At 45.3% G+C, this 19,566-nt stretch overlaps 1 protein-coding gene across 3 annotated transcripts in view; it reads right to left on the bottom strand.

Annotated features, from left to right (window-relative positions):
* brinp2 (bone morphogenetic protein/retinoic acid inducible neural-specific 2) overlaps nt 1-19,566 on the bottom strand; it is a 194,011-nt gene that overhangs the window by 35,350 nt on the left and 139,095 nt on the right. For all 3 annotated transcript variants that reach the window (XM_078561556.1, XM_078561555.1, XM_078561557.1), the window contains exon 6: nt 9,038-9,274. In XM_078561556.1, the coding sequence (XP_078417682.1) occupies nt 9,038-9,274 (237 nt within the window). The remainder of the gene's footprint in view (nt 1-9,037; nt 9,275-19,566) is intronic.

The following is a 19,566-nucleotide window of genomic DNA, read 5'->3' as shown; positions in this document are numbered from 1 at the left end:
GGAAAGGAAGGATACAGTCGGGCATGGAGGGAGATGGCTGGGATACAGCTGAGGGAGTGGCTGGAGGAGGCAGGATATGGCCGGGAGAGGCGGGAGGTGACTGGGGGTGGCAGGAGACAGCTGGGGGAGGCGGGAGATGGCTGAGAGAGGAGGGAGGCAACTGGGAGAGGAGAGAGATGGGTGTAGGAGGCTGGAGATGGCTGGGGGAGATGGGAGATGATTTAGAGGGGAGGGAGACAGCTGGGGGAGGAGAGAGATGGGTGGGGGGAGGCCGGAGACAGCTGGGGGTGGTGGGGGGTGATTGGGAGGGGGACTGTAAGACGATGGCTTAAGGAAAGATGTCAGGGGAGGGAGATATCTGGGTGAGGAGAGAGGCTGTTGAGGATTATAGATGGCCAATGGTTTGATTGTTTAAGATGCATGCAAAAAAGCTGCACCAAGCAGATCAATGTTTGAATGGGTGTAGCATGTAACATAGTAGATGCAAAAATAGCAAAGTTTGTGTAATTTAACATTTTTAAAAATGTTTTGATGTATCCCAAGGATGTGAAAGGCACAACATCAATGTAGCTTCTTATTTTCTTTCATTATATGTACCATGATTGCTGTACAGCAGGAATCTATTTCTAGAGACCAACTGTCTCAAACCCCTCTACTCTTACACTTAAAAGCAGAACTCTCATGTAATTGGAGGACAGAAGGTGGAAGGAACGGTATATGGCATTGATGCTTTATGTGTAAATAATTGTCAATCTGCTTGCAGGAAAGCATGAGATTGTGGGGTCCATAGAAGTAAGGAACAAAGCAGAGGTCCACCCATGTATTGAAGTCTTTAGATATACTGTCTCATGATAATGTCCACACATATTGATTGAAACAATGTACCGTCCATCCATAACGTGAAGACTAAAGCTAAAATTAAACAAAATAGAAGAGAAGATGTATTTATCTAGATAATTCAAGAAGTAATTCTACATCTGGTTTTAAAAGCTTGTAAATTATAAATGGCTTAAGTATAAACTGCTTCTGCTTTTTGTCAAGGAAACAAATTGGCTCATTGTGAAAGTCAAAAAAATAAAGGAAAGAGTAATTAACAAAATTACTAGGCTTCAGGCTCAGAATGTCATCCTCCCAGGAACAGTGATCAACATATGCCTTAAAACACGCATATATATTCTCTCCGTGATCATTCTGCTGCAGTAATATAGGTGGTTTGTAGATGACATGGGAATTTCACTAAGTTTTCTAATGTTTTGGCAAGGTTTGCACGTGAGCCATGAGCTTCTGTCAGAAGTATACAGGATTGGGAGATTGTGAGGTCAATCTGCATGTAAAGCTAATTTTATGTCGGCGCTAACATATTGGATCTAAACACTCCAGCAAACATCTTCTTTTAACCCCAGACAGCTGAAGACATGTTCAGCAGCCAGAAGGACAGCCAGCAGTGTGATTTGAAGAGATCTTCAACTGCTTTCAGGCTGGTTGCCGATTGTTTCCTACTGTCTGTTGCTTTAATTGTAGAAGTGTTTGTTTGGTGTGGCATTTATTATTGGACTTTGCCTTGACTTCAAGAATTCTGCATGACCCACTTGCTCTCAAACATGAGCCCTTGGATGACAGCACGACAGGGAGAATGAGCAGAAGTGACCCAAAGCATGTTGAACTACTGGAAGAGGGAAGAGGGAGGAGGGAGGAGGGAGGAGGGGAGCGGAGGAGAGGTGGCAGGAGGGAGAGAAAGGCTCTCAGTAGAAGTTTATAAACATTCAAGATAGCCAGGGAGCAATTCTTCAACTCGAACCTCGGTGGGAAACAGTATTTCAGATTCCTCCTTTTTACTAAGGGGGTCTTCACTGAAATTTGCCACCTGCTGGAGGCCCAACTGCAGCTTCAGAGCAGGGCAAGGACGGCATTAACAATGGATGTAAAGGTGTCCATGGTAACGAGCCTTTATGTAACTAGCTTCTTCCAGGATAGACTAGGTGATATTTATAACATTGGCAGTTTGCTGTCCACTGTTGTATAAGAGAGATTCCTGAGGCTCTGTACTCCAAGCCAGCTGGAAACAGAATGCTAGCCTAATGATAATGTTACTAAGCTAGTAATTCAGAGGTCTGGGCCAACAATCCGTTGATATGAGCTCAAATCCCACAGTGGTTGAATCTAAATTCAATTAACTAATAAATCTGGAATAAGAAACCAGTCTCAGTCTTGATGATCATGAAACTAGCATAAAAATACCCTCATTTGTTTCACTAATGTCCTTTAGAAAAGCAAATCTGATACCCTTACCTGGTCTGGCCTACATGTGACTGCTGACCAACCAGAATGTTGTAGATGCTTAACTATCCTCTGAAATGCCCTAGCAAGCAACTCAGTTTATCAAAGCACTACTGAAAAGTTGAATAAGATTAAAACCAGACAGACCACCCAGCATCAACCAATGCACTGGAAATGACAAAGGCACACCCTGCCCAGTTGACCCTGCAAAGTCTTCCTCTCAAAAATATGCTGAAGCTGTCCCACATATTATTCAAGCCACAGCCTGTGATCCCCAGCGTCACAGATGCCACTCTTCAGCCAATTTAAGTCACTCCATATGATATCAGGAACTAGCTGAAGGCATTGGATTCAGCAAAGGCTATGGGCCCTGACAATGTCCTAGCTGTAGTACAGCTACAGGACTGGCATCTACTAGGCAATGCGGAAAATTATCCAGGTTTGTCCTATCCACATAAAGCAAGACAAATTTAGTGATTTGTATGTGACCTCCTTACATGCTGGCCCCTGTGTTACCCTTGTTCCCTGCCTGGCTGCAGACTACTTGTGCCTGGTGTCTCACCATGTGCAGGTCCCGTCTCTAAGCTATCCTCTAAAGTATGCCCAGTATCATTATCTGAGGCGGCTGCAAGTGAGAGAGCAAGTGACGATGTCTCTTCCTCATCACTGTCTTCCTGCTTCTCTATCTCTTTCTATTTCACCAGTGCCCGGCAAGTCTGCAATTCTTGGATATCTGAAAGTAGAAAGGCACAAGGATTGTGTCATGGTGAAGGCAAGGGGTGGGGAAAGAAAGAATACACGCTTACGCTATCCGCAGCTTGTAAACCAAGGGAAAGCGGGGGTTGAGCAGGATGTGAGAAGGAGAATTAAACAAGAATATACCATCACCTCAATGGTTTCAATCCCACCACTGGCTACGATCTCAGTCATGGCCAATAATGGCAAGCACTGACTCCTCCATGGAGGTAAGGCCACGCAGCTGCCCTGTTCCTCACTGGCCACATGTGACTGTCTCCCATTTTACTGCCACCTTGTCCTCCAAGAAAGAGAGAGGTGGTCAGTGAGTGTGGTGCAAAGTGCTTAGGTGATGTGACTGTCATGGTTGAATAGCTAGCAATGTGTGTAAGTTGTGAGATTTGGGCATGAAGGTTGAGCTGTGCTAAGTGTGTGATGGTGAGCTGAAGCTATGAATGTTAGATCTGGGTTGTGATTGATAAAGATTACTGGGGTGTTGTGCTTTGAGCAGTGTGTGAAGTAACGGTGCAGTGGGATTTGGTATTTTCAAGATGAGTTCGCTAACCTTTACCATTTGTGTGAGGACATTGAACTTCTGGTGGCCCTGCATTCAGGTCCTCTGAGCTAGATTCCTGGGATGGATGGAATTTACTAAGGAGAGTGTGGCTCCCGATGGCAGGACAGGAAGTGAGCGCCACATCCACCTGCATGTTGGGTGCTGCAAAGTGTCCCACGTACAATCACACAATGGGATCACTCTCAGTAATCTCCCTCCTCATCAGCTGCTGATGTTGGTGTTGTGTCAAGATGTAGGAGTTGTAAAAGAAAAATTAAGTATTAAGGGCACAATGGTGATGCTGGTGCTGAAACATTATGCACAGGTATATGGATATCACATTAGATTTTGTTCACTTGATTGCTGTGTGCATCATGTTGATTTTTTGGGGCACCCTCCTTTGGAGGGCATATCGCACCATCATGCTTCATGTCTCATGGTTGTTGCTGAATGAAGGGGACTGAGAGACATCACACCCATGTAGGAAAGAAAGTGGTGGTGTGTCAGAGATCAGTCTCTATTGGATAGTAACATGTATGGCATGATTTGTATACTAAAGGCGATGAGACATGGCTGAACGTGCAGCATCAGTTGGCCTCCCCATAAATGACATGCCTAAGAGATTGGCAGAGGTCACTGATGAGCGTGAGAAGTGATATGTCTCTCATGCTATCATGGTCTTGATAATGTGGGCAAGGAGCAGAGAGGCGGCTCTTGATAGCTACGTTGATTTGAGAGTTAGTGCAAAGCTGGTATCCTTGGGGGAATCATCACTTTTCAAATTGTGTGACAACAGCCCACTCCCCTTAGCCTTCTAAGGGGTAGACGACGTGCGTAGTGAGGTAGCTCAAGATGGGAGTCTGGCAGAGGTGGGTCACAATCGGAGCAGGCAAAGGTTTGCAGGCAAGGAAGTGATGGTCAGGTCGGTGCATCACCCTGAGTCAAAGCGACTGAAGGTGAGATTGTCGCTGACAGTCCTGGCACGTCTCTGGCATGGTCCTGACATCTGGTAGAGTTGCGGCGAGATCTCTGTCCTCCTCCTATTCTTCCCCGTCATCCTCATCTGAGAAGGTGAGCGGCTCCTCCATGTCCTCGATTGGCAAGTCTTCCTCCCTTTGTAAAGTCACATTGCGCAAGGCACAGCAGACACTGACAATCCCAGACACTCTCAGTGGTGCCTACTGAAACGCTCTGCCAGACCAGTCAAGGCAGCAGAGTTACATTTTGAGCAGTCCTGTGGTCTGCTCTATGATGCCCTTGTTGAGCCGTGTGCTGCATTGCCCTCCTCCGCTGGCCTGTGAGGATGACACACTGGTGTCATAAGCCACGGCTTCAGGGGACAGCCCTTGTCACCCAGGATCCAACCTTGCACTTGGGCAGGGGCCTCAAATCACTGTGGTGGCTGGCAGCTCCTGAAGATGTATGAGTGACGGGAGCTCCAGGGGAAATGAACACACATCTGCATAATTATTTTCCAGTGGTCACGGACAACATCAACTTGAAGGAAGTGACATCCTTTCCGAGTTACAAATGCAGCTGACTCTTCCCAGGGAGCCCCACTGGCCACACGTGTGCAGCCGATTAAACCCTGTACCTGTGGGAACCGCACAATGGCCCCAAAGCCAATAGCGGCCCGATTATCAGCATCGGCTGGGAATCTGATGAATTTGTTGGCTTTTCTGAACGGGACGTTTGTCACCTCCCGTATGCACCTATATGTTTCAACCTGAGAAACCCCACACGTGTCCCCCATGGAGCCTTGAAATGAGCCACTGACGTAGAAGCTTAGGGCCATAGTTATCTTGAGGGAACTGGCATGGTTTGCAGGCAAGGAAGTGATGGTCAGGTCGGTACATCACCCTGAGTCAAAGCGACTGAAGGTGAGATTGTCGCTGACAGTCCTGGCACGTCTCTGGCATGGGGCTGCAAGTCTTGTTGTAGGAGTACACACAGATCAGTGATCACCTCCCGAGCAAGCCTTAGCTGCCTTTGACATTGCTTCTCAGACATCTGGAGGTATTTGGTGCATGTTCTGAACATGTACTGACATACCAATGTTCTTCAGCGATGATGACGGCCCTGATTGCCTTTGTCCTGACTTCCCTCCCCCTTGGCTGGTACCAGCTGATGGCCTTGTGGCTTATGTTGCTGTGTGACCAAGACCTTCATCTGGCGAATTCTCTCCTCTACCGCCTGAGGTTGCAAACAGATTGGCTATCTGAGACCATTGCAGATCCACAAAGTGAACTGTGTGAAGAAGGCCGGCAATGATATGAACACCTCTGCTAACATGGCTTTCATTCCTAGAGCAGCTGCAGTTGACCAATGGGTATGCATGTTCCTTCCCTGGGCCACACCCAGAACTCTTCCCATCTCACAGTGGCCTCCACCCACAACAGCCTCCTGATCTCATGCGAGATAAAGGTTTCCGACCAGCACCTGATCTTCAGGAGTCGTGCCGATGGACACTAATACCGTGACTCTAAAGCTGGTCCACCCTCAGGGTCCCTTCCTTGACCACTGCAGAGTTGGACAAAGACAAAGGTCACCTCAGATCCAAAGATTGAACAGCCTCTCGTGGTCCACGCCATCTTAAGCTGTCTGTGAACAGGAGGCGTGAGTTTTCCATGCGCCACTGACTTAATCTTGAAGGTAGGACTTAATTTGGCGTGCTTCCCAATTGATGAGTGGTATGCAAATGAATGGTAAATAGTTTCCTGCTACCTGGCAGTGTGTTGGCATCACTGTCGCTAACATGCTAGCTGTTTTATCTCACAAACTCAACTCGATGTTGGGAAACCAAGATTTCGGATCCCACCTAATTAAGTCCCCCCACCCATGACATTTCCCACTCTCATAGACCCACTTCAATACTGCCCTTGCTCTTGACTGCCAGAGATACCTGCTTCCACTGTCTTCTCAGAGTTTGTCAGGAGGTTCTCCTGGCTCTTTGTGGATAGGGGACCTCTCTCTCCTCCTCTCTACAAAAGCATCTAATGCAGCATCAGGGGGCCTTGAACATGCTCTCTGCCCTGCTGTGTCCTAATTCAGCATGCTTATTTCTCACAACTCTATCTTCTGCAACCAGTTCCAGCACTTCCTGCAGCTAAAATGCACCTCTCCTTTAAAAACATGCAGGGTGGCTTTAAGTAGTAAAATAAAAGAAAAATACAGCAGATGCTGGAAACAAAATCAGAAAGTGGTGGGAATACTCAGCAGCTCTCACAGCATCCGTGAAAAGAGAAACAGAGTTAACATTTCGAGTTGAATATGACACTTCTTCCCCAAATAATTTTAAAGACCTCTATTTGGTAACCCCTCTGCCCTTTTTTTCAAAAGAAAAGACACCCAATGTGTTAATCACTCATTGAGATACAATTCCTGCTTTGGGGCCATGTCCAATTCCGTGGCCTATGTCTCATGACACCTCATATCACCAACATGTACTCGAGGCATTTATTAAACTTCAAAAACATTTCCACATCAGAGGAACTCAGTGTCATATTTTGAGACAGTGTTTAATAATAATCATAAATGTTTAGCAATAAAAGCCTCATCTCTATAATAAATGGAATCAAATGACACTTTGAATTACCAGTAATACAAAATAATCAATCCTAACTGTCCTTCCACATTGACTCAAAATGCTCTTGTCCTATTTCGAAACATTATACTGAAGGGAGGAATCTGACCATCCAGTCTCTTTAGAAAATCAAATAGCAATGCATCTTTTACTTGAACTCTGTGTCATTTCGGTGCATCACATGGAGCTTGCGTTTAATGAGTTATCATTCTCGACACAATGACGGAACTTAAAGCTGCACAATTCAGCCTCAAACCTCTTTATCCAAATTGACATTAGTTAAGCTCCATTTTATTATTGAACTCAGCAAATCCTTTCTAAGGTTAAACACTATCACCAGCAGACCTGTCACTGTTTAAACAGTAGAATATAACCGGTATTTTATTTTTATCACTGAAACAAACCAAAGGATGGTAAAGATTAAAATGTCTTTAAGTGCTTGAATTCTACTGATAAGCAGGAGTTGCCAACACTCTAGGATTACCCCAAAGTCTCTTGCAATTAATAATTAATCTTCCTGGCTACTGCGAGGGAATCGTCTGAGGGAAAATCACAAGAGCATTAAAAAAAAGTTTTTTCCATTGATTTTCTCTGAATATTTTTGTTTATTAGTTATAAAAATATTAGAGATTGAATAAAAGGTCATTTGACTGGACGGGGTGATTGGAGGTCATGTAAAGAAACCTCGAGGAATTCATCTGACTAGAGTTAGCCACCTTAAAGATGAGATGCCCTTTTCACAAATGCAAGCCAACTGTGAAACGTGTGCTGAAATTCATTGGGCCTTTTTAACATCACACTTTTCCTGAAAGAGGCCGGGATTGCCAGAATTATTTCTAGGTTATTAAGTCAGGGCACTGTAGAGTACATAGAGTACATTTCACATCCCAACAATTTCTCACAATCCATTATTTTTTCTTTCAGTCTCTCATGTTTATTAACCATATGGATATAGTCCAGTCTCAACATGTCTCATTAATATACCTGTGTCTCACCAAATGATCCCTGTCCCAGTTGACTATGGTTTCCTGCAGTACAGCAAGGCTGCATACTTAACTGATAACTTCTGTTATTCCCATTCATGTGGTGAGGGGATAAACTGACCCAACTCGGAGACAACAGTTAACCAGAAGACCCCTTTCTAATCAGTTTGTTGTTATTGGTATCTTTTTTTACAAGTCAGCTGGGTGTGTTGACTTTGTGGAGCAGGAGTTCTGTTCGGAAGCTCTTCCACATTATGCTATTGTTTCCTTTCTCCCTCCTCCATCTTGAAATCCTACTCACTTTATTTAACCTTTCTCGAACCTGCCACCAATTCCAGTTGAGTTCTGGAACAGGACACCAGAAGATACACAAATGTAGCCCAGCTTCATTCCACTCGTGTTTGATCTGGCTTCACTGTTGGAAGGCTTGATGTCTTTTTTGCATTGGGGTCATGTCAGGCAGGGGAGGAATCAGGACAAACCTGCGCCTTTCACACCTCAGCACACTGAGCCAGCAGGCTGCAGGACACTGGCACTCTTAAAACCAGGTTAGCTTACTGCACAACCCTAACTGATGCCTGACTCAAGGCCCACTCTCTACGAATGTGACGACACACAGCAACTATGGAGTGGGAGCATGTTTGTGTACAGTGTCGTTTCAGCCAAATGGAAAGGGATTGTACAGAAATTCATGGACGACAGCAATCACAGCCCTATTGCAACTCAACCCATCCCTGCATAATATGAAGATGAAGACAGGCGCTCATTAAACCTCTGATTTCTGCAACAGCTGACATAGCGACCTTTAGACTTTTCTCCCTGTGCTGCCCTCTACTGGGGTTCAAGCAAACTCTACTGTAAACCACCAAGTGCTCCCAAGGAGAAAGAAATGTTCCTGCTCACCTGACACTTCAAACTCTTTGTTGTAGTTGGTCCAGGTGTCTGTTATCCACAGCAGGCTATCCTCCAAGGCTTGGATGTCCATGTAAGGGCAGTTGCACTCTGGGTATTTTGGTGTACACTGGCACCAGCAGTCATGGTTCTTGCAGATGAAGCTGCCCTCCGAGTTACAGGCGATGTAACTTAGAGCAGCTTCGACGAACCGTTCTCGTAAGTGCTCCGGCAGAATGGTCTGTAGACCTGGAAAAACAAGCACAATGAAAAGTCACATACTCCATCAAATGGTTCTAAAACTGTAAACATTTTCGCACCAGAGCTCAGTAGTAAATGAGTCGGACCGAGCCATACAGTCCAGGAAGGACCTGAGTTAGCTCATCTCAGCTTGGGTGGTGGCAGGGATGCTAGAAATGGCCATAGCATCATCGGGCTAGGGAAAGGGCATGGGAGGGGAATCAACCAGTCACTGTCCTGTGGCCATCTTTGTGAAAATGTACAGATGTGAAAGTTAGAGGAGGGTAGGGATGGGGGAATGAATGCCTGCATGGCAACTTGGGCCAGGCACCAACAGGCTGCCATTGCCTGTGGAAACCTATTTACCATGAGTCACTGAGACCTGACAAATCACTGGAACCACGTGCCAGTATAATTCAGCGAAGGTTACATGTGTCCATGAAGCTCTATCCTAGCTACCTATGGCTACTCTGGCATCGAGGACTACCAGTGTCCCCTGCCCAGTCAGGCAAGGCTGGCAGTATCTGCAGAACTGTATCTTAGGGTACATCAGCATAGGCTGACTGTTCATCCTGCCAATCTACACAGGATGACCAGGTCAGCAGAATATAATATCAACCACAGCTAGGAATTCAACGAAAACCACTTATTTTGTCAACCTGCTTCTATTCAGCCAGTCCATAAATATTCTCATCAAGATATTGGATTTTGAGATATTTTACAGCATTTATTGCATTTGGTACTGGTTTGAAGGAGTGCTGCACTGACAGTACTGCCGATTTGCTGATGTGCGAATCTACTGAAGGTAGATGTAAGACCATTTTGGCATGGCACTGTTGCAAGGCGAGTAGAGATGTCCTCCCCGTGTTCTGGCCAATATTTCTCCAATCAACATTACTAAAGCAGATTATTTAGCCAATCTCACAATCAACAAATCAGGTCAAAGCTCTGTCTCCTCCATTCGAGAATTGTGGTGAACAATTAAACAACTAACAAGAAGAGGAGGTTCCACAAATATCCCCATCCCCAAGGTTGGGGGAGCCCAGCACATCAGAGTAAAAAATAAGGCTGAAGCATTAGCAACAATCTTCAGCCAGAAGTGGATGATCCATCTTGGCCTCCTACTGAGGTCCCCAGCATCACAGATGCCAGTCTTCAGCAAGTTCAATTCACTGGACATGTTATCAAGAAATGCCAGAGCTCACTGGATACAGCAAAGGCTAAGGCCCCTGACAGGATCTTGGCTGTAGAGCTGAAGATTTGTGCTCCAGAATTAGCTGCGTCCCTAATTGAGCTGTTCCAGTACAACCACACTGGCATCTATTCGACAATGCGGAAAATTGCCCAATTATGTCCTGCCCAAAAAATACAGGGCAAATTCAATCTGGCCAATTACTGCCCATCAGTCTACTCTTAATCATCAGCAAAATGAAGGAAGGTATTGTCAACACCGCTATCAAGTGGCACTTACTCACCAATGTGCAGTTGGGTTCCAACAGGGCCACTCAGCTCCAGACTTCATTAGCCTTGGTGCAAGCATGGACTGAATTAAAGAGGTGAGCTGAGAATTATGGCCCTTGACATTAAGGAATCATTTGACTGGGGGCGGGGTCGTCCCAGCTTTGCACTATGTGGTAGCGGGCGGGGAAACTGATTTACCTGCCAGCGATAATGGCGGCTTTTCACATCGTATCATCCCAAACCAGCCGCATTAATTATGCATCCCTGGGAAACACACAGTTTCCGTGGTGAGTGGGCTCTCATTCACCTGCCATGCCGTCACCTCGCTGCCTCATCACGCTGGGCGCCATATTTAAAGTCCAGCCGCACGCACACCTCTTAGTGCTTCCAGCCCATGACTACTGCAAAGAAGACATAGCTCTAAAAGGCAAAAAAAAAACTGCAGTCCCCAGGTTCAATGACGCGTCCCTCGAGCGCCTTTTGGACAGGAACATTAGCACAGAGGCATGTGTGTGTTGCCATAAGTCAGCCTTGAGTCAAACATTCACAGATGCAATGTGAGGATCTATGGTGTCTCCTCACTACATGTCATCCCATCCTCCACAAATCTAGCAGCGACGAGGGCCTCCCAAGCGCCTGCCTCATCTGGCCAGTGCGAGGGCCTCATCACTGTCATCATCGCCTTCGAGGACCTCTTCACCCTCATCACCGTCGATGCCCTCCCCATTGGAGAAGATCTCCAGTTTCTCCATCCCCTCTTGAGCTGCTCTCTCTGTTGCAGTGCCAGGTTGTAAAGGGCACAGCAGGCAACGGTGATGCATGACACCCTCTGCGGACTGTATTGCAGGGCTCCACCAGACAGGTCCAGGCACCGGAACCTCATTTTCAACATCCTGATGGCTTGTTCCACCAAGTTGTAAGTTGCAACGTGAGCCTTGTTCTACCTTCACTCTGCTGCAGTCTGAGGCCGCCGCATGGGTGTCATCAGCCACATCCTCTGTGGGTAGCCCTTGTCCTCAAGGAGCCAACCCCGCAGCCTCTGTGGACCCTGGAAGACGTCAGGAATCTGTGACCGATTGAGAATGTAGGAGTCACGGACACTCCTTGGAAACCGTACACAGACCTGCAGGATGCGTTTGTGGTGGTTGCACACCAGCTGCACATTCAGTGAATGGAGTCCCTTGCAGTTGATGTAGTTGACTGTGTGTTGCCATGGAGATTTGAGCCCCAAGTGAGTGCAGTCGATCGCACCCTGCACCTGTGGGAAACCCGAGATCTGGGCAAATCCAATCGGTCTTACATGCTGGCTGTTCTGGTCACGAGGGAAATGCACAAAGCTGTGTGCCTTCGCAAAGATGGCACCTGTGACTTCATGGATGCATTTGTGAATGAGGCTTGTGATATTGCACAGAGAGCACCTGTGGAGCCCTGAAAGGAGCCACTGGTGTAGAAACTGAGCGCCCCTGTCACTTTCACGGCCACTGGCAGTGGATGCCCTCCATGGCCATGTGGCGCCAAATCCTGCAGTAGCCGGAAGATGTGACCCAACAGTTCCCTAGACATGCACAGTGTTCGGCGACACTGGTTCTCGGTCATCTGCAGGAATGAAAGGCGGTGTCTATAGACCCTGGATCTAGCTCAGCGCCAACCAGCAATGGCTCGCTGTGGCTCTTCAGCAACATGTACGGGAGCCCCAGCCGCCCCTTCTTCCAGGTGGTGCTGCTCCCCCCTCCCCCCTCCCTCCATCACTCTCTTCTCCATCGTCTTTGCTCTCTGTAGGCCATGAGGCATACAGTTAGCTCACCAGGCTCCATGATCCTGAGGTACTTCTCCTGCAGGATGAAAGGGGGAGATGCATGGGTTAGCATGGGCGTACTAAGGACCACTCTTGGTTAATTCTGAAGGAATGTGCTGACCACCACTTAGATGGCCTGAGATTAGTGCGCTACATGGCTGCCCAAAACTCCACCCACCTCCGCCCATTCCACCCAACCAATTGGCAGCAGCTTTGCCCACTGGACTGCATGCTGTGCTCTCAGCTCAGGTTGAGGCATTCTCTGCGTTTGGTGACCGCTTTGCGGAACACTTTTGGTCTGTCCGCAAGCATGACCCAGACCTTCCTGTCGCTTGCCATTTCAACACCCCACCCTGCTCTCATGCCCACATGTCTGTCCTTGGCCTGCTGCAATGTTCCAGTGAAGCTCAACGCAAACTAGAGGAACAGCACCTCATCTTCCCATTAGGCACTTTACAGCCTTCCGGACTTAACATTGAGTTCAACAACTTCAGACCATAAACTCTCCCCTCCATCCTCACCCCCTTTTTTAATCCCCTTTTTTCTACATTTATTTTTATTTTTATTCATTTATCCATGGTTTTATCCCCTTTTTAAATCCCAATTTTCTATCCTTTTGCTTTTACCTAAGAATCTATCTAACTCTGCCTGAAAAATATTCAAATGCTCTGCTTCCACCGCCTGTTGAGGAAGAGAGTTCCAAAGACAAATAACCCTCTGAGGGAAAAAAAATTCTCCTCATCTCTGTCTTAAATGAGCGACCCCTTATTTTTAAACAGTGATCCCTACTTCTAGATTCTCCCACAAGAGGAAATATCTTCTCCACGTCCACCTTGTCAGGACCCTTCAGGATCTTAAAGGTTTAAATTAAGTCACTTCTTACTCTTCCAATTTCCAGTGGACACAAGCCTAGCCTGACAAGCCTTTCCTCATAGGACGGTCCACCCATTCCTGATATTAGTCTAGTAAACCCTCTCTGAACTGCTTCTGACGCATTTACATCGTTCTTTAAATAAGGAGACCAGTACTGTACACAATACTCCAGATGTGATCTTACCAATGTCCTGTAGAACTGAAGCATAACCCCCTACTTTTGTAATCATTTCCCTTTACAATAAATGACAACATTCTATTAGTGTTCCTAATTACCTGTTGTACCAGCATGCTAACCTTTTGTGATTCATGCACTAAGACACCCAGATCATTTTGAATCTCAGAGCTCTGCAATCTCTCACCATTTAGATAATATGCTTCTTTTTTATTCTTCCTGCCAAAATGAAGAATTTCACATTTGCCCACGTTATACTCCATTTGCCAGGTCTTTGCCCACTCGCTTAACCTATCTATGTCCTTTTGTTAGCCTCCTTACATCCTCTTCACAATCTACCTTCCTACCTATCTTTGTGTCGTCAGCAAATTTAACAACCATTCCTTCAGTCCCATCATCTAAGTCATTTATATAAATTGTAAAAAGTTGGTGCTCCGGAACAGATTGCTGTGGCACACCACTCGTCACATCCTGCCAACCAGAAAACAACCCATGTATGCCAACTCTCTGTTAGCCAGCTAATCTTCTATCCATGCCAATATGCTACCTCCTACAAAAGCTTTTATTTTCTGCAAAAACCTTTGATGTGGCACTTTATCTAATGCCTTCTGGAAATCTAAATACAGTACATCCCCAGTTTACCTTTATTCACAACACATGTGCCTCCTTCAAAGGACTCCAATAAATTGGTTAAACATGATTTCCCTTTCACAAAACCATGTTGACTCTGCCTGATTGCCTTGAATTTTTCTAAGTTTCCTGCTATAACATCTTTAATTATAGCTTCTAATATTTTTCCTATGACAGGTGTTAGGCTAAATGGTTGTAGTTTCCTGCTTTCTGTTTCCCTTCCTTTTTGAATAAAGGAGTTACATTCACTATTTTCCAACCTAATGGAACCTTCCCTGAATCTAGGGAATTTTGGAAAATTAAAACCAGTGCATCAACTATCTCACTAGCCACTTCTTTCAAGGCCTTAGGGTGAAGTCTATCGGATCTGTAGATTTGTCAGCCCATATCCCCAACAATTTGCTCAATACCATTTCTCTGGTGATTGTAATTTTCCTGAGTTCCCCTCCACTTCCATTTCCTGATTTATAGCTATTTCCAGGATGTTACTTGTATCCTCTATAGTGAAGGCTGAACCAAAATATCTGTTTAATTCATCTGCCATCTCCCTACTTTCCATTATCAATTCCCCAGATGCACTCTCTAAAGGACGTTCACTTTGTTAACTCTTTTCATATTTAAATATCGATGCAAACTCTTACTCCCATCTTTATATTACTCGCTAGCTTTTCCTCATACTCTCATTTTTCCCTCCTTATTAATCTTTTTGTCATTCTTTGCTGTTCTTTATATTCTTTCCAATCTTCTGACCTGCCACCCATCTTTGTATAATTATATGCCTTTTCTTTAAGTTTGATACTGCCTTTATCTTTTTTAGTTAACCACGGATGGTGGACTGTCCCCTTAGAATTTTTCTTTCTCATTGTGTGGCCGCTTCCCTCGCCCACTCAGACCCCCAACCCCGTATGTACTTGTACGTTATCTTCAACCACAAGGCAGTCTTTGCCCACCACCCTCCCCCAAGTCACCTCAGCCACAGGGCAGCTTTTGCCCACCCCCCAAAGTCGTCTCAACACCCACACCCACCCAATGCGCCACAACCTTGGAGTCCAAGAGGCATCCCTCACGAGCACTCCGCAACGTTACTGTGCACTCACCTCCGAGTTCCCCTCAAAATGCAGTCCATCAATACACACCTTTTATATATTGTTGTGAAAATGGTGGCATGCAATCACGCCCACGTGGGCAGACAATCCAGCAGGAGTGGGGGGAGGGGGGGAATGGGTCTGGTGGGCTAGCCTTGTAATGATATGCCGATATATTCCAATGAGGTTCCCAATGTCCAATGGCGGCCCACTATCAACAGGCTGAGCAGATGATCACAAACTGGTTTCAAGGCATTGTGAAACCGAATTTTTCGCCTTCTCGCCATATTGTCTGCTCACACCACCAAACACGCCTGATACCAGCGGGTGCAGAAAATTCCGTCATGAGTGTGGCATCAAGGAGCCCTAGCAAAAGTGAAGTCAATGGAAATCAAGGACAACTTTCCACTGGTTGTAGTCATAACGGGCACAAAATAAGATAGTTGCAGTTGTTGGAGGTCAATCATCTCAGGCCCAGGACATTGCTGCAGGATTTCCTGAGGGTGGTGTCCAAGGCCCAACCATCTTCAATTGCTTCACCAATGACTTTACCTCCATTCTAAGGTCAGTCATGGGGGTCTTCGCTGACAATTGCAGTGTTCAATTCCATTTTCCATTTTTTAGACAAGGAAGTTATCTGCACCTGCATGGAGCAAGAACTGGACAATATTCAAGCTTGGGCTAATAATTGGCAAGTAACAATCACATCACACAAATACCAGACAATGATTATCACCAACAAGGGAGAATCTAACCATCTCCCCTTGACATACAATGACATTACCATCACAGAAGTCCCACCATCAACATCCTGAGGGTCATAATTGAGCAGAAACTTAATTGGATCAATCACGTAAATAGCATAGCCCCAAGAGTAGGTCAGAGGTTGGGATTTCTGCAGAGAGTAACTCACCTCCTGACTCCCACAGCCTGTCCACCATCGACAAGGCACAAGTCAGGAGTGTGACGGATTATTGCCTGGATGTAAGTTATCCCACTGTTGTGTTCAAATTGGCTGCTGTGTTTCCCTACACTGCAAAAGTAGTTCACCAACTGTAATGCATTTGGGATGCTCTAAATTCCCTTCTTTCCTCATTGTGCTAAAATTTCAAATACAAAATCACAATTGAATTTTGGATGGAAATTTACTATAAAATGCTTAAAACTGAAAAATACTGCTGGATCGACTAAATAGAAGTAGATTGACCAGATAAATAGTTTGAGTTCTGGCTGTGGTTGATGTGCACTCTGCTAATCCTGACGTGCTCACTCAGCTTATTTTCAGGGCTGGAGGGGGGTTTGGACTAACACTGGGAGGATAAAGGCCTATGGGGAGGCAGTGCTGTAGTGATATTGTCACTGGACTGGCATTTCAGAGAGCCACCGTAATGCTCTAGGGGTCCTGGGTTTGAATCCCACCATGCCAGATGGTGAAATTTGAATTTAATAAAAATCTGGAAGTAAAAGCCTGATGATGACCATGAAACCATTGCCAATTGTTGTGAAATCCCATCTGGCTCACTAATGCTAACTTTGGGACAAAATCTACCGTCCTTACCTGATGTGGCCTACATGTGATTCCAGACCCACAGCAATGTGGTTGGCTCTTAAAATGCTCTCTGAACAAGAGCAATTAGGGATGGGCAATAAATGCTGGCCATGAACATTTTTTTTAAAAAAGTACCCATAGGAAAAAGGGAGGGACATATAGGTTTAGAGAGGAGCTTAGCTTTGGGTTGGACTCCATGGGAGGCATCACTTAAAGAGATTCAATTCGGCCAATCTGAGAAAACAGATGGGGAGGGGGCCTTACTCTGCTTGAAGTGGGGGCTTGGATTGATTCAGGAGAGGAGGGGAGGGTATGGAGGTGACGGTCTGGAATATTGTAAGATTTCTTTCCTGTTGGGAGGATATACATAACAAGCAGGCAAAACAAGTTTGGTTTAGCAGTGTATTCATCACTGCAAAACTCCCTTTGACATGATGCTGTATTACCACTTACAGATAATGGACTGAGTGCAATAATTCCCAGGAGAGTTATTACTGAGATAGCATTTTCATCAATAGACTTCAAACTAAATCAATGTATATTATTCCTTTGCATTTCAAAACTCCCGAAGCTTGTTATCAAGATATACTGAGTGAGGATTCAACACTGACTTGCTGTGGTATCTCCTGTGGATAAAGCACAGAAACTGACATCACACAGAACTAGTCTCCATAGGCGCTAAACAGAACCGAAGAAAGGCATGCCACACTCAAATGCCACACAGCAGCAGCCCACTCCTGTTGATAAAACATAGACACTTAAACCCAAACAGAAGCTTTGGCTGGCTACCTGCCAAGCTCAAAGACAAACAACCGTTTCCAACAAGCAAACTCAGCTGCAAGGAAAAAGGAAGAACTCAAGAATTTACTTAATACAAGCCCATGACTTGTGGAAACAGATAATTAGACAGAAAGTGCACCAGGACATAGGTTTGAGGTATAAGATGTCAGCATATGCAAAAATACCTTCTTTCAAATGGGAGAAAAAAATACTGATGCACACAAAAACCAATGAGGAAGACAAGTCATAGAGTCAAGTAAGGCACAGAAGCAAAACATTTGACCCAGCAAGTACTACTGGCTCCCCATAGAGTAATCCAGTCAATTCCACTCCCCCATTCGATCCCTGTAGCCTGGCAGGTTTACTTCCTTCAAGTACCTATCCAATTTCCTTTTGAAATCATTGATTGTTTCTGCTTCCACCACTCTCATGGGCAGTGAGTTCCAGGTCATTACCTCTGTTTGTATAATGAAGTTCCTCTTCACATTCCCTCTGCATCGCTTACCCAAAACCATAAACCTGTCCTTGCACGATCAGCTGATGGGAACAGTTTTTCCTTGTCGGCAGGTTGTCTTATGAGGAAAGATTGGACAGGTTAGGCTTGTATCCACTGGAATTTAGAAGAGTAAGAGGTAACTTAATTGAAACCTTCACGATCCTGAGGGGCCTTGACCGGAAGGATGTGGAGAGGATGTTTCCTCTTGTGGGAGAATCTAGAACTAGGGGTCACTGTTTAAAAATAAGGGGTCGTTCATTTAAGACAGAGATGAGGAGAATTTTTTTCTCTCAAAGTGGTTGAGTCTTTGGAACTCTCTTCCTCAAAAGGCAGTGGAAGCAGAGTCTTTGAATATTTTTAAGGCAGGTCTAGATAGATTCTTGATTAACAAGGGGCTGAAAGGTTATCGGGGCAGGCAGGAATGTGGGGTTGAGGTTACATTCAGATCAGCCATGATCTTATTAGAATGGCAGAGCAGGCTCGAAGGGCCGAGTGGCCTACACCTGCTCCTAATTCCTCTGTTTGTATGTTTGTCTACTTTATCCAAACCTGTTATAATCTCGAACACATTTCTCAAATCTCCCCCCAATCTCCTTTGCTCTAAGGAGAACAACCCCAGCTTTTCCAACCTAACCTTATAACTAAAATTCTCCCATTCCTGTATCCATTCTGATAAATCTCTTCTGCACTCTTTCAAGCACCCTCATATCCTTCCTAAAGTGTGGTAACCAGAACCATTGTAGCTGGGGCCTAACCAGAGCTTGATAAAGGTCCAGCATAACTTCCCGGCTTTTGTACTCAATGCCTCTATTTATGAAGCCCAGGATCCCATATGCTTTGCTAACCACTCTCTCAATATGTCCTTCCACCTTCAAAGATCCATACACATGCAGCCCCAGGTCTGTCTGTTCCTGCACACTCTTTAGAGCTGTGCTATTTAGTCTAGTTTGCTTCTCCCTATCCCTTCTGAAAAAATCTATCTCCTCACACTTCTCTATATTAAATTCCATTTGCCACTTGTCTGTCCATACTGCTACCGATCTATTTATGTTGCAGGTGATTCGTATCATCCTCACTGTTTGTCACTCCTCCAAGTTTTGTATCATCAGCAAAATTTTGAAATTCTACTCTTTATTCCAAGATCCCAGTCATTTGCATAGTACAAGAAAAGAAGTGGTCCTAGCGCTGACCTTTGGGGAACACAAGTGTCTACCATCCTCCAGTCTGAAAAATAGCAATTTACGATGACTCGTTTTCTGTCCTTAAGCCAATTTTTATCTAACAAGACAATCACCCTCCTATTCCACGAGGCCTGAATTTTGTTAATCAGCCTTTTATGTGGCACTTTGTCAAATGCTCCTTAAAAACCATATAGACAAGATCCACCACATTTCTTTAGACATTCAACATTCTGTTACTTCATCAAGAAATTTGATTAGATTAATCAAGCATGAACT

This window comes from Cetorhinus maximus, chromosome 17 (genome assembly GCF_964194155.1).
Source record: "Cetorhinus maximus chromosome 17, sCetMax3.hap1.1, whole genome shotgun sequence".
NCBI lineage: Eukaryota > Metazoa > Chordata > Chondrichthyes > Lamniformes > Cetorhinidae > Cetorhinus > Cetorhinus maximus.
This window is presented reverse-complemented; position numbering and strand designations above follow the sequence as displayed.